This window comes from Alternaria postmessia (assembly GCF_024291825.1).
Source record: "Alternaria postmessia strain BMP 2775 chromosome Unknown scaffold_7, whole genome shotgun sequence".
In the NCBI taxonomy this organism is placed as follows: Eukaryota; Fungi; Ascomycota; class Dothideomycetes; order Pleosporales; family Pleosporaceae; genus Alternaria; species Alternaria postmessia.
This window is the reverse complement of record NW_026260080.1, coordinates 73,048-99,075: the sequence shown is the minus strand read 5'-3', so window position 1 is coordinate 99,075 and position 26,028 is coordinate 73,048. Positions and strand designations below refer to the sequence as shown.

The 26,028-nt window shown below is 51.9% G+C and overlaps 11 protein-coding genes across 11 annotated transcripts; 7 read left to right on the top strand and 4 right to left on the bottom strand.

Moving 5' to 3' along the window:
• Positions 1 to 910: 910 nt before the first annotated feature.
• On the top strand, positions 911 to 1,503 carry HTZ1 (histone H2A.Z; the record flags this gene model as incomplete). Its single annotated transcript, XM_051728104.1, has 3 exons — positions 911 to 929; positions 988 to 1,070; positions 1,174 to 1,503. The coding sequence occupies 3 exons, from the start codon at positions 911 to 913 to the stop codon at positions 1,501 to 1,503; spliced, it is 432 nt and encodes a 143-aa protein (XP_051591986.1).
• A 2,097-nt stretch (positions 1,504 to 3,600) lies between these two features.
• On the bottom strand, positions 3,601 to 4,899 carry VRG4 (GDP-mannose transporter into the lumen of the Golgi; the record flags this gene model as incomplete). The annotated part of the gene is made up of 4 exons (XM_051728103.1): positions 3,601 to 4,040; positions 4,091 to 4,474; positions 4,524 to 4,611; positions 4,660 to 4,899. The coding sequence occupies 4 exons, from the start codon at positions 4,897 to 4,899 to the stop codon at positions 3,601 to 3,603; spliced, it is 1,152 nt and encodes a 383-aa protein (XP_051591985.1).
• A 554-nt stretch (positions 4,900 to 5,453) lies between these two features.
• On the top strand, positions 5,454 to 6,126 carry J4E82_001794 (uncharacterized protein; the record flags this gene model as incomplete). The annotated part of the gene is made up of 2 exons (XM_051728102.1): positions 5,454 to 5,765; positions 5,812 to 6,126. 2 exons carry the CDS (start codon positions 5,454 to 5,456, stop codon positions 6,124 to 6,126), a joined length of 627 nt encoding a protein of 208 aa, XP_051591984.1.
• A 700-nt stretch (positions 6,127 to 6,826) lies between these two features.
• Positions 6,827 to 7,479, top strand: ADI1 (1,2-dihydroxy-3-keto-5-methylthiopentene dioxygenase; the record flags this gene model as incomplete). The annotated part of the gene is made up of 3 exons (XM_051728101.1): positions 6,827 to 6,856; positions 6,910 to 7,281; positions 7,342 to 7,479. 3 exons carry the CDS (start codon positions 6,827 to 6,829, stop codon positions 7,477 to 7,479), a joined length of 540 nt encoding a protein of 179 aa, XP_051591983.1.
• A 562-nt stretch (positions 7,480 to 8,041) lies between these two features.
• Positions 8,042 to 9,679, top strand: J4E82_001792 (uncharacterized protein; the record flags this gene model as incomplete). The annotated part of the gene is made up of 2 exons (XM_051728100.1): positions 8,042 to 8,638; positions 8,696 to 9,679. 2 exons carry the CDS (start codon positions 8,042 to 8,044, stop codon positions 9,677 to 9,679), a joined length of 1,581 nt encoding a protein of 526 aa, XP_051591982.1.
• Positions 9,680 to 9,990: 311 nt separating this feature from the next.
• On the bottom strand, positions 9,991 to 11,405 carry J4E82_001791 (uncharacterized protein; the record flags this gene model as incomplete). The annotated part of the gene is made up of 2 exons (XM_051728099.1): positions 9,991 to 10,823; positions 11,402 to 11,405. The coding sequence occupies 2 exons, from the start codon at positions 11,403 to 11,405 to the stop codon at positions 9,991 to 9,993; spliced, it is 837 nt and encodes a 278-aa protein (XP_051591981.1).
• A 1,595-nt stretch (positions 11,406 to 13,000) lies between these two features.
• Positions 13,001 to 14,074, bottom strand: J4E82_001790 (uncharacterized protein; the record flags this gene model as incomplete). The annotated part of the gene is made up of 1 exon (XM_051728098.1): positions 13,001 to 14,074. One exon carries the CDS (start codon positions 14,072 to 14,074, stop codon positions 13,001 to 13,003), a length of 1,074 nt encoding a protein of 357 aa, XP_051591980.1.
• Positions 14,075 to 14,674: 600 nt separating this feature from the next.
• Positions 14,675 to 15,529, top strand: J4E82_001789 (uncharacterized protein; the record flags this gene model as incomplete). The annotated part of the gene is made up of 1 exon (XM_051728097.1): positions 14,675 to 15,529. One exon carries the CDS (start codon positions 14,675 to 14,677, stop codon positions 15,527 to 15,529), a length of 855 nt encoding a protein of 284 aa, XP_051591979.1.
• Positions 15,530 to 15,734: 205 nt separating this feature from the next.
• J4E82_001788 (uncharacterized protein) lies at positions 15,735 to 16,760 on the bottom strand (the record flags this gene model as incomplete). The annotated part of the gene is made up of 3 exons (XM_051728096.1): positions 15,735 to 16,503; positions 16,562 to 16,620; positions 16,671 to 16,760. The coding sequence occupies 3 exons, from the start codon at positions 16,758 to 16,760 to the stop codon at positions 15,735 to 15,737; spliced, it is 918 nt and encodes a 305-aa protein (XP_051591978.1).
• Positions 16,761 to 17,851: 1,091 nt separating this feature from the next.
• On the top strand, positions 17,852 to 23,075 carry INO80 (putative DNA helicase ino80; the record flags this gene model as incomplete). The annotated part of the gene is made up of 4 exons (XM_051728095.1): positions 17,852 to 18,235; positions 18,349 to 18,573; positions 18,628 to 22,867; positions 22,918 to 23,075. The coding sequence occupies 4 exons, from the start codon at positions 17,852 to 17,854 to the stop codon at positions 23,073 to 23,075; spliced, it is 5,007 nt and encodes a 1,668-aa protein (XP_051591977.1).
• Positions 23,076 to 24,437: 1,362 nt separating this feature from the next.
• On the top strand, positions 24,438 to 25,616 carry J4E82_001786 (uncharacterized protein; the record flags this gene model as incomplete). Its single annotated transcript, XM_051728094.1, has 3 exons — positions 24,438 to 24,441; positions 24,545 to 24,740; positions 24,794 to 25,616. 3 exons carry the CDS (start codon positions 24,438 to 24,440, stop codon positions 25,614 to 25,616), a joined length of 1,023 nt encoding a protein of 340 aa, XP_051591976.1.
• Positions 25,617 to 26,028: the final 412 nt, after the last annotated feature.

Genomic DNA, 26,028 nt, shown 5'->3' with positions numbered 1-26,028 from the left:
ATATTCAATTGTTTCTCTACCCATACATCTCCTCTTCTTCACTCATGTTGTTACGTCACTGCACAAGCTATGAGCACTCCAGTGGGAGTAAAGAGGACTTGCTAGCACTCGAACAAGGTCTCATCGTCTGAAGGCTGATTCCTTTCGTATCTCCAGTTGGAAGATGCACGCTTTGTTCAGTCTTCTTTGTCATCGTCCAAGGGCGGTAGCTAATGACTGCCGCATCCGGCGACACTGTGCCACCTGGTTGCTTGTCGAATCGTCGAACTGAACACTAACGATTATAATAGTCCTGACTCCTGCTGTAGCCACCTTCCGATCTGCTGTAGCTGCACATGCTTCCTTGTATCGAAAAGTAGCTGCTGGTAGCTGCTTGTCTGCTTGAGTGGACGACTGTTCACTGGGCGACTCAAAATGGTATTGTGTTCGCAACTCGTCGTTTCTCCTGTCTGACGATTTACCTTATCCCAAGCTTCGTGCTTTTCAGTCTTTCATGGTCATCTTTCTGATCTGGTCATGCCAGAATCACGATTCGCACACCTGCACCGGCCACCATGTCGCGGTAGGATCTACAAAAAAAGAATTCGGAACATCACTCCTCTGTCGAATTAGATTGACTTGCGTTTCACAGTATGAAGAACGATTCGTTTACACACGGTATCACGGTTGAAGACGGGGCTGGTGCCTTACCTCCAACATGCCAAGTGGAGCCTTCCCGATTGGTACATAGGCGTTGGACGCTACAACCTTGTCACAACATTGGAACCTCTTCCCAGCAAGACTTTACCAATTCACCCCACCTACCGCCAAACACCACCACTTCGAATCCTCCTGGAATCCCGGGCATCACGGTCGCGCACCTCTATTGATACGATCGACACCGACTTTTACACCAAATAAATCATCAGACATGGCTGGCGGTGGAAAAGGTACGCGCTGACCGTGCGTCGCGCTCCGGAAGGCCTTGAGAGCTAACAGAATGCGCAGGAAAGACAGGTGGCAAGACAGGAGGCAAAGGCGATGCGCAAGTCAAGACTCCCAAGTCGCACTCCGCCAAAGCCGGACTTCAAGTGAGTAGCTGCCCGATACGCGTCATCGCCCAACCACCACCCCGCGCATACCTACGCACGCCGCACAAAAGAACGACGCGCTAATTTCGCCTTTCCATTGTAGTTCCCCTGTGGTCGCATAAAGCGTCATCTCCGAAACCTCACGCGACAAAAGACGCGCATCGGAGCTAAAGCCAGCATCTATCTGACCGCTGTGCTCGAATACCTGACTGCTGAAGTTCTCGAGCTCGCAGGCAACGCTGCCAAGGATCTCAAGGTCAAGCGCATCACGCCACGCCATCTTCAGCTTGCCATCCGAGGTGACGAAGAACTGGACACCCTCATCCGCGCTACCATCGCTTTCGGAGGTGTTCTACCACACATTAACCGTGCACTACTACTCAAGGTAGAGCAGAAGAAGAAGGGTGGTGCGGCAAAGGCTGGCGAGGTGTAGGTGCTTGGATATCCTGCCAGCGAGCGCACGCGCCCCGACCGCGGCAAACCTGACCAACCCGCAAGCCAACTTCAGTTTGGCGATGAGGAGAGGCGGTGAACGCCTAGCCTTAGCATGTGTATGAAGAGGCACGCTCTTTGTCTGGCTTTTCTATCTACCGCTGTCTTGTTGATGAGGACGGCTCATTTTTTCTGTTGAAATACAGGACGTTAGGATACGGTGTTAACTTTCTTTAGTCAGGCGTGAGAGGATCGGTGTTGACGGTCATGGAGTCCATTTGTCCTTTGCGGTATGTAGTAACACTCAATCAATGTCACTGAGCGGCAAGAGAAGTCTATCGCATTTTCCGCTCGAACTGTATGCGGTATGCGCACAAAATGTCTTCGCGCATAGCATACAGCTGTCTCCCCGGAACTGTTAAACTGATAAGATGACGGTCGACTACCCGCCTAGCAAGGCTATTATATGTACATAGAGGACAAAGACTTGCTCTCGTCTCATCGAAAGCCGGAAGGGTCAGATCGAGACAAGTGGAGAAAGGGCCCTTTGTCCAACAAGAGCAACCGAAAGGGGGATCGCAAAGGTCAGACGTACATAGATTGCATGTGCACGTTTTGGAGCGGGCACTAGGCACACATGCGCAAGGTGTGTTTGCGCATCAAGCTTGCATGACAATCACGAGTACTTCGATACCGAGTTTGGTAACACGAAACGTATCTTCCCGTCTCTCAAACTGCACATCTGATCCGATGGAAGCTATACGGCATGTAAGCAGACCAAACGCCAGCTTAGTACCTCTTCCTCGAAGCTTTCTGCTCCGAGAAGAAGATCACGATCCCATCAATTTTGTGACTCCGCCATTTACGTGTCTTCGCCATGTTCGACTCTTCGTCCTTAAACCACAATCCTTTCCGCCGTCTCCCCGTAGCCTCTGCCTTCTCTTACTCCAATTACATAGTCCCAGGTACCATGCCCCACCTCTACACCCAACGTGCTCGAGAACCGATACACCAACATCGTCACCGACCAATTCATCATCTGTCTTCTCCTCCTCCCCACCAATCCCGGCGCCGTCCCCAACACAAGCGCTACTCGCACTACTCAGACATGGAATCGAGCTTTTCGGATCCCGACACTCCAGACGAAGCCTACCGCAGACACATGTCCCCACCGTCTCCAAGCCCCTTCAACGCCCGTCCCCAAGGACGAAGAAGTTGGAAACATGACGACAACACGCTAGACATTGCTTCAAGCTTCCGTCCCCTGTACGCCAATGTTTCCCGACAAGTGTCCGAAAACATTAGCAGAGATGATATCCTTATCCTCCCTCCTAGCCTCACACGACTACGCGTACAGATGAGGAGTCCGGCTTATGCGAGCGAAACACTCCATGCTACCGTAGCAGGAGATATGCTTTTTCGCGACGCTGTAAAGCAACTTGTGCCAGAGAGATATCATGGAGAGGTTAGGGCGTACGTGAAGATGAGGGGTGAGTGGCAGGAACCAGGACGGTTTCTTGTGAGTCAAATCATGGAGCAGGGGCGATTTGTATCAAATGAGAGGGGGGAGTTGGAAGTAAAGATTGAGATTGGAGGGAGAGGGGGCGGTGGTAAGATGAGAGGGGGCGGTGGTAAGATGAGAGGGGGCGGGAGAGGGGCCAAGGTGTGGGAGAAGGAGAGGGAGAGGGGTAGGACATGGGAGATACGTGATGTATAAGCGAAGACGCTGTTTTGTTAAAATCTGAAGGCAGGACGATCCGAAAATATAACGGTACTTGATCAAAGTGCTAATACATCCGATCGCTCCACTTTACTCCGCCGCCCCAGACTGCAGGGTCCATGTCACGCTGCTTCGATCCTCCGGAACGCCAAGCTCGTTCTAAAGTTCTGAATAGTGTATGTTAAGATGCTCCAAGGCATAAAAGGTACAAAAGAAGTGACCTGTGAGAAATGAAGCTTCCCTATTGGCCAGTTGCGAAATGGAATAAAGACATTTGTTCGTATACAATACAGCGCAAAAATGCCATGGGAAATACAGGAACGAGAGTCATTTGCCTTCGTGCCTGCTGGTGTCAAGAAAGTGTGCCTAGCGACTTCTTTATGACTTCAGGCTGTCCTGCATGCTGCGGCTGCTAGCGCTCAGCGGGATGTTGGTAGTGGGGAGAACGGTCTTGGGCTTGCTGTTCTGGCGGACCTTAGCCAGAGCGTAGACAAGACCACTGACGAATCCAACAAAGATGGCGGAACAGCTGCCGAAGGTGACAGGCGCGTCGAAGAAGATCAGACCGCTGAGCGCAATGGGTAGCTTGTTCAGGGCACCGACCATGGAGTAGGTTGTCGAAGAGGTAACACGGACCGCCCAGGCAGATGTGTAAGAGATGAAGACGGTGGAAAGACCAGAGATGATCATGACCATAATAACGGTGTTGCGCTGTTCGGTGGGGAAGTTCTTCTGGACGTTGGCGGAGGACCAGTCTTCTACGAGGATGGAGGCAACGAGCAGAATCGGGATGGTGAGGAGGTTATTGTAGTACATGGCTGGTTCAGGTTAGCAAACATCTTTGTTCCTCGTAGATTGGTAAACCTACTGTCGAAGTCCTTGAAGTTGGTGAGCTTGATGCGCTTGCGCATGCACAGAACGTAGGTAGCCGAGCAAAAGCAGTTGAACATCATCCAGAGGTATCCGGTGTGCAGGGTCGACATGGCCTCAGTGGTCTTCTCCGCAGCGTGACCCATGCTCGACAAAGCGTGTTGAATGTCAGCCCAAGCCGCAATAACAGAACTCAGCACCATCAATCCGAAAGAGAAGAGAGCCATTGGTGTGACTGCGCCACCGAACCAGAGAACCTCTCCGTATGCGATCAGGATGATGGTCAAGTTTTTGAAAATGGTGTAGACGGGAATCGAAAGGTACTTGAGCGCCCAGGTGCTGGTGTAGATCATGCCGATGAGCAGGACGGAGATGGGGAACCCTAGTGCGGTTAGCATTCTCTTGTATTCCGGCAAGTCTTTCAAACATACATTTCTTCGCTTCATCGCTGTTGAAGTCGCGGTAGTTGATGATGCCCATGGCTTTGCATGTCGAGATTGCTGCTACACAGACAACAGACTGCGCTGAATTAGAAGGGCGGTCTACTGCACGGAGCTATGCTCGTACCTGTACGCAAAGTAGGAAAAAAGGGAGGTTGAAATCGACGCCAGACAAGACGTATTTGTTTGTAACTGTCATCATGATGGAAGATCCACAGTATGCCAGCACGGCGGCAATGGGGTTCTCTGTTATCGCAGGACCGGCGCGGCTTGAACTGGCTGATCGAGGCATCGGTGACGCTGCGCGGAACTCCTTGCCCGAAGGCATATCGACCCTGTAGTCGTCGCTCTTCTTGTCGTCAGACATGGTGGTGGAGAGGGGGACGTGTGCACGCTCGCGTGTGTGTAGAGTCGTGATATGTGGCAGCGACGGGAAGGTCCGGAGGAGAGGACAGATACGTGGCGGCGTGTGTACGACTGCAAACGAGGGGTTGTAGTCGAAAGAAGAAGAAAAGACAGGAGTGTGGGACCAGAAGGAAGGAGACGGGTGTCGCAAGAGAGATGCGCAGGGACGCGAATTGGGTGGGTCTCAACGATGGCCTCTCCCCTGGCTTGGAGTCGCTCTGTTGTGGTAGTGGTAATTTCATGGGCCACTAGGCCGCCTTTGAACACGAGCAACTTCTTGTCAGCACCACCCTGCAGCCTGTACGAGTTTTGTTCTATTTTTCACTACCAGACCCTGATACAGCGCATAGCGTGTGTCGTATACGATCCAAGCGCTTTGCGCACCACTACTGCGAGGGACTGTGCGAAGGCGTTCTTCACTCCGCCAGCCTATCGCCACGTGACTTCTCCTTATCGAGCCTCGTACTCTTTCCCCTGATCCACGACAAGCGACCCCAGACAAACTCAAAAAAAAAAATGGCCGCCTTGGATCCCAAAGTCGCCTCACTTGTCGACCGTGCAGCGCGCGAGGACGACTCGGATGAGGATGCGCTCATAGCATCTCTGGAGAACGACGAAGACCTAGATGCTTTCCGTGAACAACGACTTCAACAATTACATCAAGAGTTTGACAAGGCACGGCGCTTGAAAGAGAGCGAGCATGGAAGGTATACAGAGATCAAGGACGAAAAGGCCTTGATGGACATCACGACAAGCACGCAGTTGTGTGTCGTTCACTTTTTCAAGCCCGACTTCAACCGCTGCCGGATTATGGACACACATCTCGAGGTAAGAACAAACATTGTTGCGGGAGATATCGTCTAAAGATGAACAGTCACTCGCAGTATCACATTATGAGGCCCGCTTCCTCAAGATCAATGTGGAAAATTGCCCTTTTCTAGTCACACGCCTGGGAATCCAAGTCCTGCCATGCGTCATTGCTTTTATCGACGGTGTGGGAGCTGATCGCATCATCGGATTTGAGGGGCTCGGTCACACTGAGCAGAGCTTCACTACTCGCGACCTGGAGGTGCGCCTAATCCGTGCGAATGTTTTAGCGAGAAACAAGGTCAATGAAGAGGACGAGAGACGAAGGCTGCAGAAGATCAGCGCTAAGCAGCAAGACGATGAGGACTTAGACTGGGATTGATAGACATTATGTGTCAGATCAGCTGAGGCGTCAGCGAGGTTGAGTCGCTGTATAACATGTAGAGCTCAGGGAGCGAATCCGCGCGCTGGAAGGAAGGCTGGACATGCGAGTCGACGCTGCCGCACAGTATCTTGATAGTACGCAAGGTGCTGTCGCATAGCAACCATGTCATCACGCGCTCGAGATGCCCAGCATCCAAACAAACATCCCATCAAGAAAAGACTGCGCCTAAATGATCTTGCGCATGGTCAGATAGCACAAAAGAATCAAACATGACGAACAATTCTGGCCTGAATAGCTAGGCGAATAGCTAGAGAGGTCTCAATCCGTTTGTCTTGATTAATATGTTGTTTAATCACAGCAGAATCATGTATAGCGTTGTGCTTCGCCTCTCACATTGTGGAGGAACTGAGGCCACACTCAAAAGGCGGCTGCGATTGGTATTGCTACTATGATTTGAAGGCTGACGTATGATGGTAAAACCCCATGTTGTGCATGGCAGTTGTGTGAACATCGCGCTCAAGCCGATGGCTTATCCCCATTATGGTGGCTGGGTAATCGCGATGACGCCATTCGCCACGTGCATTTGGGCATCTCAAATTATTTCCTTCGTACCCAACGGCAAAGTCATCTTCCACAACACGTTACGGCAACGCTTGAGTCGTGAAATACACATCCCAAATACATCACCGACTGCAAAATGAAGGCATACTGGTTCGACAACCTCCCCGTAAGCCCCCACTTTCTTGTCTCTGCATTCGGCACATGACCTAACCTCTGCAGGGCGACCAACGCCAACCCCATGATTCCGGTCGCTCGGTCGACCCAGACTACCTAGAAAAGCTTGGTGTCCTCTACTATAGCGTGCCAGAGGTTCCCGATGTTGAACCCATTGCTACGTCCCGCAACTACAAGAACCGGGACGAAATCACTGTCAGCCCAGAGAAGATGGGTGACATTTACGAAGAGAAAGTGAAGTCGTTCTTCCACGAGCATTTACATGAGGACGAGGAAATCCGATATATTCTTGACGGTGCGGGTTACTTCGACGTCAGGAGCGAAGGTGATGACTGGGTGAGGATTCGGCTCGAGAAGGGCGATTTGATTGTTTTGCCGCCTGGGATTTACCATCGGTTCACCACTGATGAGCAGAACGTAAGTATAGCTCGTAATTGAAGACTCGAAGCAAGGCAGAGTGTTGATATCTGGTTCTAGTACATCAAGGCCATGCGGCTGTTCAAGGAAGACCCAAAGTGGACGCCACTCAACCGGGGTGGCGAGACAGATGACAACCCATACAGGAAGCAGTATCTGACAGAGTATCTGAAGGCTAGACAGGGCGTCTCAGCTTAGTCTGATAGCTCTTTGCGAACTAGATCCCTTCTTTCTCTGGTATGTTCCAAATGACATCTTCCTAGACTTTCTCTTACAATTGATTCGCCTGTCCCTGCCGGTGACAATCCTACATTCTGTACATCAAAGACAGACTACTCCATGCGAAGCCTTACAGCTACCGAGTGCGGTAGTCTTTGCTGTGTCTTTGTTCAGTTGTTCCCGCGGTTTTCTAATGGTTGACAGCGACATTGTCATATGCTTCCGAGCACTCCTTTTGCCAACACAACCTCCGGAAGTGAAAACGAAACTGAATCATGTTACGTCAGGGCTACCGATGTCTACAATGGTGTTGTCTCAGAACGCATTGCTTCTTTACTCGCGTGCGCACACGCTCACTTGCACACCTACTTCATCTTCTGTCTCAGCTTTCACAGCTACATCTGGTCGTTTCTACACCAGTCCAAATATCATGCCGTGAAACTTGACTTGAACGCGATCCAGATTCTTTGTATTCTCAACCAAAACTTAGTGCTACACCCAAAAACACAGATCTCTCACAATACACTAGTCTCCTGCGAGTATGCCTGATGACATAGTAGAGCCATGCTCTGAATCCGCCCGAGCTTCAGGTCCCAACGCTATCAAAGCCGCGTTTATAAAGAGCAAAAGTATGCTCCAACCTTTCTACACCACAGGCTTACAGAACCTTGCCGAGCCTGCCTACCAATCTGAGTCCGAGGATGAGAAGCCCGTTGTCCGCAAGACGCACATGAGATCTTCATTTAGAGATGTCATGGCGCAGGCTAGAGGTGGTCAAGATTTTGTGCCGCATGAGGAGAAAGAGGAAGACAAGGTGATGAAGCATGAACGTGAGCGATCAAATACACACGCAGATACACCGAGTTCAGAAGTGCCAGCCAGTATCTCTGATCCGGTGGACTTCAGTCGTCTTCAGAAGGCTTTACAGGATCGTGATCAATACCGACGAAAGGAGCCTTATGTCTCGCGGGAGCCACTTGGCGTTAAGGACAGCAATGAACTTCCTGCTCTCCTATCCTTGAAGAAGCAAAATCATCAGGTCAATCAGTCTGAGGTTAGGATGTGCAATCATACAACCTTCGTCATCTACTGGGATCCTGAAGATCCTAGCAATCGCAACGGTTCATTCATATCTAGGGTACGTGACCATAAAGACAGGTCTAATATGACGGAGCACTCCTGCTGCAACTCCAAGAGCGTTGATGTCAAGAGATTAACCATGGAGATGGCCAGTAGTATCATAGAAGCTTTCGAGAAGCAGGGGGATCACCACACAACGGGTCGTGATGAAAGACGTAAAGACATTGAGCCGGAACGACCACCGTCTCACAGTATCGTCTTACGAGAGGTTCACAACATGTACTCTCAGCTTTTTCGTCATGAGATTCGCAAGCTAGTCAAGACTGAAGAGGCTGTTAACATAAAGCTTGATGCGAGGGAGCGGCTAGCAGCCCAGCGGTTACGTCAACGTGGTAGTGCTGCAAAGAACCGTAACAACAACAACACGCCGGAAGTGGACGAAAAGCCAGACTCAGCTCTAGGAACAAGCCCTTCAAAACAGAAGAGGAAGACGCCTAGACAGATCGCGGAAGAGAAGGTAGCTCGAAACAAGGAGCGCAGGGCTTTGACCGATATCGTCAGGGTCCGCGTCGAGCCATTGGACCGCTACAAGCCCTCAACAGTGGAGGAGCAACAGGCTCGAGCAACCCGGGCCGCAGATCAGGTTCGACGTGAACGCGCTGCCAATGTGCAGAATATGGAGCCTGAAACTAAATTCTCATGGAAGTTGAACAGGTTCGCGGTCGTCATCGACATGGCTGAAGACAACGAGACTACTTCCCCTACTCAAGAGGCGAAGAAGCCTAGGTATCACCGCCTAGCTAGGCGCGTTACAGACTCCTATGGTGAGTCTAGTGAAGCCGAAGCTAAGGTTGAAGCCCTTTCAGAGCTTGTAAGTCACGCTGCCGCCATTGGAAACGAACTCAAGCTGGCGACTCTGGCGCCTGCTTCTGCAGCTTCGCGAGGTTCTAAGCGGAAGAAAGCATTCTCTGATTGTGGAGAGGAGATTTCGGCCTCATCATCTTCGCTTTCCCCACGACTGATCAAGAAGGCGAAGCAAGGAAGTTTCTCCGAGCAAATCGCGTTATCTATAGAGCAGAACCAAGGAGGAAAAAACTGATAGACTGGACCATCGGATCGAAGTGTTAGAATACGTAGTTTTTCTATATGTGATGCAGGCCGCGAAACTTGACACAAGAGGTGAACTGGGATATGTCTTGGTATATTGGGGTATACTCTCTAGTAATGCCTTATTTGATGTCTTAGTCCTTCGACCGGTTTACGTTATCTTCATACAAGCTTGAAAGCGCGGAGCTCGCTAATATAGTCCTCCGTACCATACCAGTGAAGATGTACCTCAGAGACATAATCGTAGCCTGAACCCGGTGTACAAAGTCAGTTTATGTCTCACATGCAGTTTGTACAGGGCATCTACTCACCAAAACCAACTCGTCTGAAGGTGCCTTCAAACTTGATATCATGATCAACACCTTCGTGCTCCATTTCGTAGGGTTCTTTTTCCTCTTCTGGGCCTGCTACCATCTCCAGGAATAGTCCTTGATGCTGCAATCTCGGATCCGGATCGTCTTCATCAAATGGCTGACCGCTGACCAAGGGCACAAAATGTGTCACGCGGTCAAACACGGTTTCATCGGTCGGGTCATCCGGAATCATGTCGATCATCGGAGGGCCATAGTTCCACTCCGCTGTGTAGCGTTCAGGAAAGAGGAAGGGTACTCCCTGATTGTCTTCTTCTAGGGGATGTTCCTGGTGGAGTTTTCGATGTAGTGGTTCTTGCTGAATTGGGATGCAAAAGCCGAACATTGTCAAGGTACAGTGGCCAGCTCCGAAGACGTTGGTCTCCAAGGTATTAGACTCTTCCCGCTCGACGCGAATGACACGTGTATGGATCTGAGCTTTGGGCATGAAAATAGAGTCATAGTACGACACCTCTCCAACGCTTGACACCCAGGACCACGATGGTGCAATTTGTCTCAACGTCGCAGCTCTCGCAGAGTCTCCCGGAGTCCTTGGATGTCGACCCCAAAGCATGAACTTCTCCAGATTTGGCTTCCAAAGTCCGAACAAGTAATTCTCAGTGTTGAAATCATCTGGCATGGCTTGAGCCAAGGCCTCAACTACACCCTGTATCGCGGCCAAACGATCCGTCCACCTAGTCAGGTTCTTGTCTGAGTACCTTTGCACAACTTCGGCCCATAATTTCAGTTTGCTACTGACGGGTTGCTCAGCCGATCTGAGACTATCTGCACGAATTAGTTGACCCAATGTGCGTATAAGTCCGTAATCATCGAAATCTAGAGCTAGACGAGTGGAGCCTTCCGTTGGAGAGACATGACACTCGCATCTTTCGTGGTTGCTACACTCCCAAGCTAGTTCAGATGGCGTAGCATATAGAATCCTACGTGCTAGAAAGCTCTCCTGAAAAACCCACGCGCGGGTTGTGAGAGGAACGAGGACATCATCAATATGAGTATTGTCATCGACCATCGGTCGAGACGAATGATGCGCCGGAACGTTATGATATTTCTGCTCTCGTTCGCGAATTGAGAGTTTGACTGTGCGAGAAGTCCCGTCTGGCATGCGGAAGGGTACCTCAATGCGTTTCAGGGGTGCATTCGCCGCTGAACCTAGACTGAGAAATCCCTCCTGGACGCTGGAGGCACCTTGCGCTGAAATGACAAGTTCGGCTCCTTGGTAAATAGATGACATGCGTGGGATCTGATCCATCCAATCTTGTACATCATCTTGAACGATGCATAGTGCATCGATCTATTGCACAGTCAGTCTCCGGTCTGTTTCTTGTAGAGTTCTGTAGCCTTACCCATAAGTACCGTAAGCCAAAGGCCTGAGAGACATGAACAGCATCAGCGAGAGTACGGGGGAGTGTGTGGACATCGATACCCTGCATGTGTGATTGTAAATTGTCTTTCAGAGTTTTAAGATTCCCAGTAGTTCCCCATGCGTAACTGAGACATGCGTAGCCTTCTTGTTGTTGCGATGATGTTGACTCAATTGCTTCAGTGTTAACGAGGCGAACAGAGTCAGCTGAGAGGTCAAGAATTCGGCGTGGCCATCCGTCTTTGCGCGGCACACAAAGCGGATGATTGGCCTTGCAATCCTCGTACCAAATCCGCGCTTCATTCAAGCGGTCTTCCAGGCTGTTTGACTGCTCTCGATACCTATCTCTTGAACCATTCCGCAAACCTAGCCATGGAATGGCAGAGTCTTCCCCCACACCTGTTCGGTCTTTAGCCTTATGGCCTCATATCGCCACCATATACATACAGTTTGCTTGGTAAACTTTAGAAGAATCATAGTAATGGAAAGCACTCACCAACTGGAGTATAAATCTCATAATCGTTTGGCCTTGAATCCACATACCGCTTCCCAAACAAAACCCTTCCCCCGTATGGCTCACCTTCCTGCTCACATCGTACATGCAATACATTCTTGGGGTCCAAAAAGGACCAATGGTCTTCCGCCTCTATGCGTTTGATCTTGATAGTTTTGAACTCTGGTCGCCGAATATCGGTAACGGCATCAAGAGCCTTAAGAATGATGGAACATCCTTGACAGCCGCCTACGGAGAAAAGAAACGCCGTGACCGATACACTGGTTTCATAGCCGTTTGCAAAGTGGTGGCATATGCTGCATGTTGCGGATGCAGCGGACACGGCTTCTGTGGTGGCTGGGGAAGGCTTCAGGGTGCCTGACGTCATTGATGCTTGCCCAACACTAGGGGCCACCGACAAGATTACTCCTAATGTGAGAAACGCGAAACAGTCTATAGCTACCTCTGGTGTAGCAGAACTTTTTTTTTGAGGAAACAAAAACTGAGGTACCAGCAATAACACGAGTTTCTCCAGAAGCATACCTCAAGATCGTTGCGTGGGTTTAAACACGTCGCGTTCGTATAAAAGCGCCCCACCTGACTTGGCAAGACTTCAAGGTCTGCTTCACCGGCACAGAATTAGGCAGGTTGCAAATACTAAGGCCCGAATAGTCGTGCGACTTGCTGCAAAAGATCGGCTTATCTGTCTTCTTTCATCCAAGAAATGTCGCCCATTTCGTTGCTAAGCCACAATCCTAGGTACAAGCGTACAGGCTTAGGCGACAATCTAGCTTTCTTTATCACTTCGCCGCCCGGCGCTGTAGGAGACTGACGTTGACGGCTACCCGCCTAATAGCGCAGAATGAGGCCACCAAGTTGGATGTGTGTGCACTAGTTAGTTACCTAGAGACTCTGGAATACCTCCAAATCAAGATAGAACCAGTGGGATACACAAGGGTAATAGTGACTTGCCTCTGGCTAAGTTTCGTTACATCTCCGTATACTATTCAGCCTAAGCCGTACTGTGCGATGGTGTGAGATCCGAAGGTACACTTTCCATTTCTTCATGAATCACCAAATGCCGGGAAATTACACTTCGATGACGGCAACACCAGCCTCACCCTCCGCAATAGCCCCCATGAAATCTCCAACATCCTCTCCACGCTCATCGAGCACAAACTCCAACGTCTGCACCCACGTCTCCCCATTATTGGTGAACCAATCATACTCCGGACACAAGCTCCTCACATAACCCTCCACCATGCCCTTTAGTGGTGCATGTTCCTTCAAGTACAATATTTGAGCGGGATCGAGCTTCATGTAATCCTCGATAACGTAGTAATGGGGGATATCGTCACCCCAGCCTTCAGCGCCGACTTCGTGGGATGGGTGGAGAGAGAACTTCGATGCCGCGTAGCGCGAGGTGTAGGTTGGTGTGTTGTTAAAGTGCGTGGAGAGGGGATTAGGCGTGAAGGGATTGAAAACTTGGGGGGCTGTGGGTGGGTAGTTGAGGTGGATGTTGTTGAATAGCAGAGAGTGCTCGTTGCCAGGATGCCTTTTCTTGAACTTCCGCGCAATGGTGCCGTTAGATGGGCAGACGTTGCTCTGTACGACTTCCCGTATGACGCGATGGACGTCGGCGATCTCGGCTAGTTCCCAGGTACTCCAGTTGTGTAGGAGTGCCGCACGCTTGAGTAGAACGAGTCTTGTTGCACGGAATTCACGTGGGTGTTCGCGATTGTGAAAGGCGCGTGAATAAAGCCAAATCCTGTATATGGCCCTCCTTACAACATAGCGCTCCTCCGTGGTCAAGAGTCGACGTAGTTCATAGTTGTGCTTCCACTTCTTGAACGGGTATATGTCGCACCACTTCTCAGCTACACGCCCATGATGCACAATCTGCTTAAGCAGCGCTAAAGAGAACGGAACGGTGCGAACAATGTGCGCAGGCTGGCTGGCATTATGGGTGAGAAGCTGGGTGAGGTCTTCCAGAGGTCCGAATTGCGTTTCGGCGGCATTTTCGAGGATAAGAAGCTTTTGAGACGAGGTAAAGATGTTGCGGAAACGACGACAGGTGGAAGATAGAGCTGTTACGTCGGTGACAGAGCGGCATGATAAGAACACCTGCACGACCAGTTCGGTTGCGAGGTCTTCGAACAGCATCTTGAGGGCGGGCGTAGGGTAAATCTGGGGTTGGATTTTCTGGAGTTTTGACCATCAGCATTGAGTCTCTCTAATTATGCGCTGAAGTATCATAGGTACCGTTGGAACTTACCTATGAACTTTCAGGTCAACGTGTGTTTCAACCCGTTCGGGTTCTGAGCTCTTTCCTGTGACAGAGCGAGAAATTTGTATCAATTATCACAGTCTTTCAAAGTCTTTCTTCGAGTATGGTCTATCGATTTAACCGGTGTGCAGCTATCTTGCCTCTACACCGATACGTATCTCGTGGTTCAAACAAATCGGACCCCTCCGTTGGGGCTATGAGTAGAAAACGCGACGACATTCTGGAAAGACATGGTGCAAGTGAATGCGAGCTCCGATGAGCTGTCGTTAACGAGTGTCATCGTTAGTGGTTGGGGAGAAGGAAAGGAGGCATCGGTCGTGACGACTATGGACGTGATGGATGCCGCCAAGGGGGGCTAACCCGGATTGTGGGGGCCAATCAGCGTGGAGAGGCGGGACAGCACCGATGGCGTCAACGAACATGAAGTAAACTGCACAGAGGCATGCATAGCTTCACAGTCCGCAGCTGCAGGTCAAATGCCAGTCCACGAGGAGCGCAAGATGCAGTCCTACTCCAACAACACGCCGTCGCAGCCACCCCCGCTTCTCCGCCTCCCAATCGAGCTCAGACGCCTTATATACAGCTCCGTCCTCCCCCACACGACAACTTTCGAAGTGCGTTTCCAGCGTCCCGCCGACCCACCCCCAAAATCCGAATACAATCTGACCTTCGTGCGGCAGAAAAACGGTGATGGGGGCTGGCGCATGCAACGCACTCTGCCAAAGGCGGAGCGCGAAACAGGCAACGACATAGTCTGGCGACGCGGAAGTACCAACCTACTAGCCGTGTCACGACAAGTACATGAAGAGGCAGCGGATATGCTATATGGAGATAACACATTTGTGATTGATGTGACGTTCGATGCGATCAACTTTCGGTACCGCTGGCGCACTGCAAATAACCTTACGCCGAATCGGACGTATCAGTTCTTGGATCACTTTTCGCAGAGGAATCTGCTGAGGATCAGGAATTATATCATTAATGTTGAATCTGTGGATGATTATACGGGCATGATCAAATACAACTGCGGTGGAAGGGGCTTGCCAGCCGGTATACGGGGTAAGGTGCGCGAGTTGGTTGATTTGTTGGTTGTTGCACCACAGTTGCATCGGCTGCACATACATCTTATAGATGGCGCGATAAGTCGCGTAAGGTTCCCGAGTGGACGAGTACATCGAGTACAGGATGAGAATCATTTTGCGCAAACACAGCTAGTGCTTGATCCTTTCAGGGCATTGTATGGAGTCAGGAACCCAGTTGTGAGTGGTGTTGATGACGACTATAAAGATGCTCTGGAAAAGAGCATGGCAGCGCAAAATGCAACGGGTTAGTCTTGAACGATCTGAATTCTGATACCGTCAAGAACACAATCACACTTGGGTTAACGGCGGCTCTATAATGAGCTACCCATTAGACGATAGCTTTTGGGTATATCGCTATATACAGGCACGTGCCCAGCCAGAAATCGACGCCGACCTATATTTATGCATTCCATAAACGCCATTTTTGCCTTCCCTCGAAACATTGCCATCAATCTTACGCGAATAGTACATTGTCGCTGAGCGGATCCTTCTCCTTCTTGCGTCCACCGTGCGACGTAAGTCCCAGATCTTGGTGCTTGAGTAGCGTATCCCTCTGCGCATCGGTCCTCCTGTTGAATCTGCCGGCCTTTGATTTCCTCAAGTCGGAACGGATCTGGTTGGGCGAGACGAACTCCTTGTTCTCATAGATGATAGGACCTCCGAAGCTGGACTCCTGGATGATGATGGGGGTAAGTACGAAACGGGGTCCGATCTCGACAAGGCTGACGTCGAATTCGCCGCCCTTCTTCTTCTTAGGCGCCTCGTCGACATCCATCTCCTCGCCGTCGACAGGCTTCTTCTTTCCAGGCTCACTTTCGTTGATTTGAAATACGCGAATCCAGATCTTGCCATCTGCGACTGTGAAGCCCATCACGTGGTCTACAAAAGGCTTGACTTTTCGGCTCGTCTTGGGAACACCGAAAATCTGGGTGAAGAGCTCCTTGATCACGCGCAAATGGGCCTGCTTGTCGAACGCAGCGTCGAAAGAAAGAACTGGCCGCGATCCCTTGAGACAGTTGCCGATGAAGTTGAGCTCTTCCATGGTGTGCAAGTTTTGCAGGTGCATCTTTACAGTAGGACCGTTTGGTGGCTTGGACATCCAGCAGTAGAGATCTTTACCCTTACGGGCTTCGAAAAAGAGAATATTGTTGCAATTGTAGAGTTCTGCCAGTTCATTGAGTTGGTAGAGCTTAGTCTTGGTGTCGAGTTTGGCCTCTTTCCGGCTGTGAGGCCTTTTATGAGATTAGTAAATGATGTTCCGCGGTGCGTAGAATTACTCACATCAACGAGTACAAGTCTTGTAGCAGATGTCGGTGTCGGAAGGTAACACCTCTTGAACTCTACCGTCGATTAGCATGGGTCTCACTTTGCGCCGCGGGTGAAATCTTACCAGAATGAGGACTCGCTGCTTGTTTCTCTTCTCGCCCATCTCCTTCTCGTCTTTCTCCGCGCCGGACAGGGTCTTGTATACGGAAGCCATGGCGAGTTTGTATGGTTGTTGCTGCGCTCGACGGTGTGGATGCGCCTTTGCAAAAAAGTTCGAGAATTGATACCGCCCAGAGTTTTAGCGCGATCTACGCTCGGGCCGCGCTAATACTGAAGAAGCTAGAGCACTTCGCGGCATGGTCGCGCCTTCCGTCACCGTCGTGGTGAGACTTCACCCAATGGGAAGTTGCAGCCCCAACGTTCTGCCCTGTTCATTTTGCGCGGCTGTTGGTATCATTGCGTGCACGAAAGACTGGGTGGGACGAGGCGGCATCCAGGAATCGGATGTATTTGGAGACGAAATGAGATGCGCACGTCCGCAGGTTCCAGAGGCTCGTGGTAGATTAGCCGAAGCTGGCAACGCCTCAACCCGGCACGCGGAGCAGAGAAGAGTTGCAGGTGCTGAGATTGGAAATAAGAAAAGCTTAGGCGTGGACACGCGTGGCAGCAGTGTACGGTGATTCGGAATAGAGAGGAAACAGATAGCCACAAACGAGAAGGAGCTGCACGCTGCACGGCGCCGTTTTCATGCAGGCGAATTATTGGTCGATGCACCCCATCTGGGCGTGTATGCTCCTACGAGAGATGGGGTTCAGGTGCTTTGTTAAGAGGCATGCCCAGTAGCGGAGCAGAGTCGCGATGAAGGTCCCCACGAGTAATGCGGCCATGCCAGACATCCTCATCGCGCTCCGCAGCCTCGTGTGATACATATCTGCTTGCTCGTAGCCGGTCGCAGCCTCTCCATCAAACCTCATCGCGGGTCTGCATCACGCCCGGAGCTGCTCCAGGACATAGTTGCCGCAGCCGCACTAAGCAGACGCTGACTTGCCAACCGTTCGTGTGTGATCTAGACAGCGCGCAAGCTGCTCCACACCAACCCCCATCCCATCTTCCCTCTTCCATCTCATTGTCGCCGTCGCATCCACATCGCGAATCCCAAGACGACCATCTCGAGGCACACGCCCAAGGCGCATTCGTCCTGCCGTCGCCGCCGCGCTCCCTGCGCGCCCCACCGCCAGTGCCTGCATTTAGTTGCCCATGGAGCAGCCGTTTCGCCGTCTCTAGTCTCCCGTACGCGCTGTCCTGATGTTTCGCGATCCGGTCCTGCGGCGGACCGTCGATGATGGGGAGGAGCATTCGCGAGGAGAAAGAAAGCCGCCAGGGCACCAAGGGGAACCTACGCCAGCAGCTTACCACAGATCGCCGACACAGGCAGGCCAACCATACCAACACCATTCGCCAAACACACCAGCGCCCTTGCCTCTCCACCAAAACCTGCACCATCCCCATCCACACCCTCATCCTCCACAACACTCTCCCAACACCACCGAGCTGCCGCCCATCAGCACGGCCCTCTATTCTCGCGACACGTCCAGATACTACGACCCGACCTCTGACAATGGAGAGCGAGGTGTAGCCAGGGACCCGGCGCGTTACGACTCCACTACCAACACCCAATATCCTGCACAGGTACGTCTTTCATCACTACGCCCCCGTCATCCCTATTATACATTGCTTCATCATCGCCATCGTGGCTCCATCCCCAACGCAGGGACACGCGGCTAACATCAACCCTCCCATAGACTCGGTCGGCACAATCCCCCTACGACAAGGTCTATCAGTCACCCGTCACGACCACATACGCTCATCACTCGCCGCTGCAGCGCCCCCATTCGCAACACCAGCACGTCGGCAGTATGGAGGCCATGTCTCACTCTCCCGTGTCGCCCTCGGTCTATCAGTCGATGAACCGAGGAGCCGTACAGCCGCCACCGGACTACGCGAGGAGGCCGTCCTTCAAGGAGGAGGTAAGTAAACGCGCGATCCAGACGCTCCATCACCCCAGCTTACCACTACTATAGGCACCGCCGCAAACGCAAACGCGTGCCGACCCCATGTCACTCTCGAGCATAATGTCCTCCGGCGCCGACAACGAACCTCCTCCCAAGGCTCAGCCACCCCTTCCCCTCGCCGCTGATGCGTATCAGACATCAACACCTCTGCCAACCTCTCACTTTGTCAAGCAAGAAGCAATGCCTTCCCCAGCGCCTGCTGATTTACCCCATCAGGAAAATGGGTATGCTCCGCGAGGATATGATGCAATGCCGCCGGTCGGTACCATACAACCCCCGCTGCAGTCCGCAACTCGCGAATTGCCTGCGCCAGACGAAGCCGAAATTGAGGCAGCCCTGGCACACATCGAGACAAAGCAGATGAGCGACATCGACGAATCAGCCACCCCACGCGATCTCGAAGACTTCAAACAGAGGAGCCAAAAGCGTCTTCTAGAAGTCGGAGCTGCGGAGGCGAATAAGCGCAAGAAGCGACGCACTGCTTTCTTAACACGCTATCAAGACGTGTCCGCTGCCCACCGCGATTACGCAAAGCATTCATACAACGTCGAACACGAGGGCGATGCATGGCAACAAGTTCAGAGCCAGGAGATCGCTGAAGAGAAGGAGCGCAAGAAGGACATGCAGCGCAAGCGAAGGCGGGAGAAGACCATACAGAACGAGGAAGCTAAGCGGGCAGAAGCTTTGGCAAAGGCAGGTCAGGCTGAGAACGAGGAAGAAAAGGAACGACACCTGCTGGCTGCACAGAAGGCCGAGCGCAAGGCCAAGACTACCACTCAGCTTCTGCAAGGTAATGCCCCTAGCAAGGACATCCGCGAGGTCACTCCACATGGACCGAATATGGAGGGAGGTACTATGAGCTCCTTCCAAGCCTCGGATGACCTCGCAGGTGGAAAGCGCAAGGGCAACCGCGGCACCGGGCGTCTTAAGAAGAGCAAGGAGCAAAAGCAGGCCGAAAAGGATGCTGCCGCAGCCGGTCAGGCCGCTATCGACCGTGGAGACGATCTTCCTGTGATCGCGCCGCGCGAGGAAGCACGCCTTGACTCTCTACGCGGCCGTAGCTATACAGAGGACCTTGGCCCTGTTGTCTTGACTTCCTACGACTCGTCCGTATACCGTAACCTCTACCACCAGATCGTCAAAGACTTGGCTCGCAAGGATGTTCCCAAGGTTGTCCGCATCAAGGAGAACTCGTTGTCGACAAAGCAATCGAACCTCCGAAAGACCGCCCAACTGGCCGCGAAGGAGGCTCGCCGATGGCAGATGCGTACAAACAAAAACCAGAAGGACACGCAAGCTAGGGCTAAGCGAGGTATGCGTGAGATGCTTGCTTTCTGGAAGAGAAATGAACGTGATGAGCGCGAATCTCGAAAGAATGCCGAGCGTCAAGAGTTGGAGAATGCGAAGAAGGCTGAAGCCGATCGTGAAGCAAACCGACAGAAGCGGAAGCTGAACTTCCTTATCTCACAGACTGAACTTTACTCTCATTTCATCGGAAAGAAGGCCAGGACAGATGAGATTGAGCGCTCGACCGATGATGCCGACGCTGCTGCAGCTGATCCACAAGCAGCAGCCAAGCCTAGCATCGATGTTGGAGAGATGTCTGCGGAAGGAGGCGCCAAGGTCACCAACTTCGAGGATCTCGACTTCGACAACGAAGATGAGACCGCCCTCAACGCAGCTGCCATGGCGAATGCCCAACATGCTATTCAACAAGCTCAAGACCGTGCCCGCGCCTTCAATAAATCTGGCGACGACGAAGAAGATGGCGAAATGAACTTCCAGAACCCGTCTGGTCTACAGAACAAGGAAGACTGGATTCCCCAACCAGGTCTTCTCAATTGTACGCTCAAGGAGTACCAATTGAAGGGTCTGAACTGGCTCGTAAACTTGTACGAACAAGGTATCAACGGTATTCTTGCTGATGAGATGGGTCTTGGAAAGACAGTCCAATCGATATCGGTCATGGCATATCTTGCTGAGAGATACAATATCTGGGGACCCTTCCTTGTCATCGCGCCCGCATCGACACTTCACAATTGGCAACAGGAAATCACGAGATTTGTGCCAGATCTGAACGTCATCCCCTACTGGGGTACCGCGAAGGACCGGAAGATTCTCCGTAAACTCTGGGATAGAAAGCACGTTACATACACCCGCGACTCTCCCTTCCACGTTGTTGTCTCCTCGTACCAGTTGGTCGTTCAGGATGCACAATACTTCCAGAAGATGCGTTGGCAATACATGATCCTCGACGAGGCTCAAGCCATCAAATCCTCGCAGAGCTCTCGATGGAAGAGTCTACTCGGTTTCCATTCTCGTAACAGGCTACTGCTGACGGGTACACCTATCCAGAACAACATGCAGGAACTTTGGGCTCTTCTTCATTTCATCATGCCCAGCTTGTTCGACTCTCACGACGAATTCAGCGAGTGGTTCTCCAAGGACATTGAGAGTCACGCACAGAGTAACACCAAGCTCAACGAAGATCAACTGCGGCGACTGCATATGATCTTGAAGCCATTCATGTTGCGTCGTGTCAAGAAGCATGTGCAGAAGGAGCTTGGAGACAAGATCGAGCTTGACGTCTACTGCGACCTGACATACCGACAGCGTGCTTACTACGCCAATCTCCGTTCAAAGATCAACATCATGGATCTAGTCGAGAAGGCAGTCGGAGACGAGCAGGATAGTGCAACCCTCATGAACTTGGTCATGCAGTTCAGAAAGGTCTGCAACCACCCCGATCTGTTTGAGCGAGCCGATACCTGGTCACCATTCTCTTTCGCCTCTTTCGCCGAAACTGCCTCTTTCCTACGCGAAGGCCAAAATGTCAGGATAGGATACTCTACACGCAACTTGATCGAGTACCCTTTGCCACGACTTGTGGGCCGTGAGGGTGGCCGGCTAGAGCTTGCTGGACCAGACAACCAGAAGGCTGGCTTCAAGGGACGCTACCTAGACAATCTGATGAATGTATGGAGCCCTGACAACATCGCCCTATCTGCCAAGGAAGCTGGTGCCTTCTCGTGGCTCCGCTTTTCTGACTTGTCCGCCACTGAGGCTTCAAGAATCGCCAAGAGCGGTCTCTTCCAGCGAGCTCTCGCTGCCGAGCAGAAGCCAAACAAGGTTGGCCGTTTTAACGTGTTCTACGACAATGACAACGGCGAATGGGAGCCGAAGCATTCGATGTTGAACATTGTTGATCGCCAGGATCGCGCCCCTCTAGCTGAGATCACAGCCGAGGGACATATGCAGGGTCTCTTCAACGTTGCCAGGACAGCTTTCGAGAAGACAGGCTTGAATGTCATTGAGCCTTGTGCCAAGCCAAAGGCATCTGCGCCTCCAGTCGAGCTGTACTGTGCTAGCCAGGGTGTCATCGCAGAGACCCAGAGCCTCTTCTTCAATGCTCCTATCCGTTCCGCACTCTTCGGTGTTTCGGAGGCGACTGAGCAAGCTCTGCTGGAAAGCAAGAAGGAGAGCTCTAGTTTGACTGTCAGTAACAGGCTACCACCGCCTACCAACGAGCGGACGCGATTCACTCATATCGAAGCACCGTCCATGTCGCGCTTCGTTACCGACTCTGGCAAGCTGGCTCAGCTAGATGCATTGTTGAAGGAGTTGAAGGCAAATGATCATCGCGTGTTGCTGTACTTCCAGATGACTAGGATGATGGATCTGATGGAGGAGTACTTGACGTACAGGAATTACAAGTACTGCCGTCTTGACGGATCCACTAAGCTGGAGGACCGCCGTGATACGGTTGCCGACTTCCAGAGCGACCGTTCCATCTTCGTCTTCCTCCTATCAACCCGTGCTGGTGGTCTCGGTATCAACCTGACATCAGCCGACACAGTCATCTTCTACGACTCGGATTGGAATCCTACCATTGATTCGCAAGCTATGGACCGTGCTCATCGTCTCGGACAAACACGACAGGTCACTGTTTACAGACTGATCACCCGCGGGACTATCGAAGAACGTATCCGCAAGCGTGCCCTCCAGAAGGAAGAAGTGCAGCGCGTCGTTATCTCTGGAGGCGGTGGTGCTGGAGTTGATTTCAACACCCGCTCCAGGGAGAACAGGACCAAGGACATGGCCATGTGGCTCGTCGACGATGACCAGGCTGCCGAGATCGAGAAGAAGGAGGCAGAGTTGGCCGAGCAAGAGAAGAATGCTCCGCCAGGCAAGAAGCGCAGCAAGAAGAAGCAACGGGCGGAGGCTAACCTCGATGACATGTACCACGAGGGTGAGTAATTACGTCGCACTTGATTGAAAACATGTACTGACTAGGAGCAGGCGAAGGACACTTTGACGAGAGCGCAAAGGCAAGTGGTGCCGCTACACCCATCGCACCCACTGAAGCGCCTGCGGGCGGCAAGCGTAAGAAGGGTGGGTTGAGTAAAAAGGCGAAGACAGCTAAGCAGCGCCTTGCTGTCGCTGACGGAGAGGTATAATTTTTGTAACACCACGACGACATATTTCTTTACATGTCTATAATTCGATGCGAAGGCAGTAGCAGGAGTAGTATTACCGATGGGCTACTCGATTATGTTGGTTTTCTTGTAGGGTGTGGGATTCATGTATGTGTACACTATCCGTCTTTCTCTGTGCGCTAGGGTCGATCACTTGAAGGCTAGTATTTACGAGGCCTCTCTGCATAGATTGGGGAGTTGAAAAATTCAAGAGAACACGTTACTGTTATGTCACACGCGGTTGGTTGGTTGGTTTGTTGTGCAATGATGGGACCTCGTTTGACCGAGAACAGCAATACAAGATGAGAGAAGATCTTGACGCTCGGTGCAATTGGCCCTGGGGTGTCAGCAGCTAAATTTCCGCTCGCAAGCAAGCATACCCTCTCAAAAGTCGGCCATGTCATCAACTTGAAAAGCTTTAGATACTAGGTGTATGCGCCCAGGACGCGCAACCAACAAGATTACGTGCAGCTGCAGGTAGCACCAATGTGTGGATGCGGAGGAGTTGCGTATGCTGTATCCGCCGTAACTCGTATTGGGGGAACGGCAGTGGTGCGACGGGGGAGATATTTTGTCCGAATGATGGGCGGAGCAGAGCCGGATGTGTCGGCATTACAGAAGCAATGCCCAAACGATGTGACGACCATCATGTCTTGGAAATATGGGTAGGAGAGTTTGCCAAGGCCGTGAGCAGGATACATCGACATTGCAGCATCATGGACATGTTCAGAGTTGCGCACTCTTGCTTGTCAACATCTGGATTCTTGACGGCACGGAACCGAAAGCAGTAGCGCTACCGCATCAAGGCCTAAAATTAACCTCGTAGATTTGGCTGACAGCGTGACGCTAGGAGAGGATTGATTGGCCTAGAGACTGGGGCTGGTGGCTTGTCGTGCACGTGCCTGAACAACGAACCCTGCATCGTCTTCGCCCCCTTCAACATTCATTGGCCTTGGCGTCTGAGGATCCCTTTTGGATAGCATCTCACTCGGGTCTTCCGTCGTGTTCCCCCTTGGCCCTCCCCGCCTCGTTCGCCCTTCTCGACATTTTCGGTCGCGCTTTCGCAACCGCATCTTCATCTTCCGGCTTCTCTGTTGTTGTCTCTCGTCGCTGCAACTACCTCGGTCGCTTCTGAAGCCACACCGGACGATCTGCTTGCACCGCCGCACCTCCCCCGGCTCACCCGCTACTACCGTGCAACAACACCATCAGCCCGCGCCTTCCTCGTCTTACGCCTCCCCTCGCATTGCCAGCTCGCACCTTCCCACTGGCATGAAGGCATAGTCGACACGAGCCTGCCCGTCTACTGTCGCTCGCTACATTCGTCATCCAGCATCGCATACCATGGGTACGTCGAGCCCCCGGACACCGCCTAGACCCTTGACACTTCGCGTGTCGACGGCATACCACTTGTCAGAAATGGAACACGTCAGGGACTGACAGACATGCAGTTGAGAAGCGCCCCTCAATCGAGGGTCTCGTCGACAATGTCGACCCCCGAGAGTCCCACGAGCTCGAAGAGCTGCCCACTTTCGAGAAACCCGTGACCGAGCCCACGCCAGTATCGCTCAAGGAGAAGCTGATAACATGTTTCTGGATTGCGCTCAATACCCTTTCAACCCTGGGCTTGATTTTTTTGAGCAAGCGGTATGGCAGCACACCTGTTCAGCCATTGTGCGACTTTACTGACAGCCGGATAGAGTCTTCAGCGACAAGCAGCTAAAAGGCTGTCAACTCATGGTCGTCATGTGGCATTTCACAGCCACCGGCCTCGTCCTCTTCATCTCGACCCTCCGACCTTTCCACGCCTTCAAGGCCGTGCGACTGAACGTCTGGAACATGCTGCCCGTCTGCGGCTTCTTCGCCGGATACGTTGTGCTTGGCAACCTTAGCTTGACCTTCAACTCGATCGGATTCTACCAGCTCTCCAAGGTCATGACTACACCGACCGTCGTTCTCATCAACTTCGTTCTCTTCCGAAAGCAGGTTACACGATACATGCTGGCTGCAATCTTGGCCACATGCATTGGTGTTTCCTTCACCATCAACGAGGCTGCCAAGACCCAGCTCTTCGGTGTCATCGTGGCCACACTAGCATTCTGCAGCACTGCTCTGTACCAGATTTGGATTGGCAAGAAGATTGAAGACTTTGCTGTTTCCCCACCTCAGCTTCTGCTCAACCAGGCGCCAATCTCCGTCTGCCTCCTCATTCCCTTCGTCCCGTTCTTCGACACAATCCCGAATCTTTCAACCGTACCCACCGATATCCTCTGGAGCGTTTGCGCCTCTGGTATCATGGCTTCCATGTACAACTTGAGCCAGTTCTTGATCATCGGTCGCACGAGTGCACTCACATTCAACATTGTCAGCCACCTCAAGACTATCATGATCTTGAGTATAGGATGGTACAGCGAAGGCAAGATATTGAGTGGCAGAGAGTGGTTTGGTGTACTTCTCGCGCTTGGTGGTGGCTGGGTGTACTCGCATCTTGCTCTCAAGGCGAAGAAGCAGGGCGGAAAGTAAGCTGCGAGACAAGATGCTATGTTGTCTGTGTATGCGGATCTTTGTGCCGTTTGCGCGACGAGCATTCGTTGGGTTTGGAGCTTCCCTTACATCTTCATCGCTTTTGGCTACGCATTTTTTGGGATTGGGCTCGATAGCAATGCGTAGAATGGGCTAGGCGAGTGATTACGCCTTCTTACAAAAACAACTTGACGACGATAGATTGGCACGGTTCGGACACCAAAGCGCTTTTCTTGACATCCGGTCACTTCTTCTTAGGGGGGTCAGCAGCGGGGAGTTTGGAGACCCATTTTCTATGCTTGTAGCAAGCATCTTTTCTTCCCTAACCATCTGGGGTTTTTCTTGATCATGTTTATCAATACGGCGCTATATACTCCAATGATATAATTCTTAAAGTTCAACAGCTTATCGT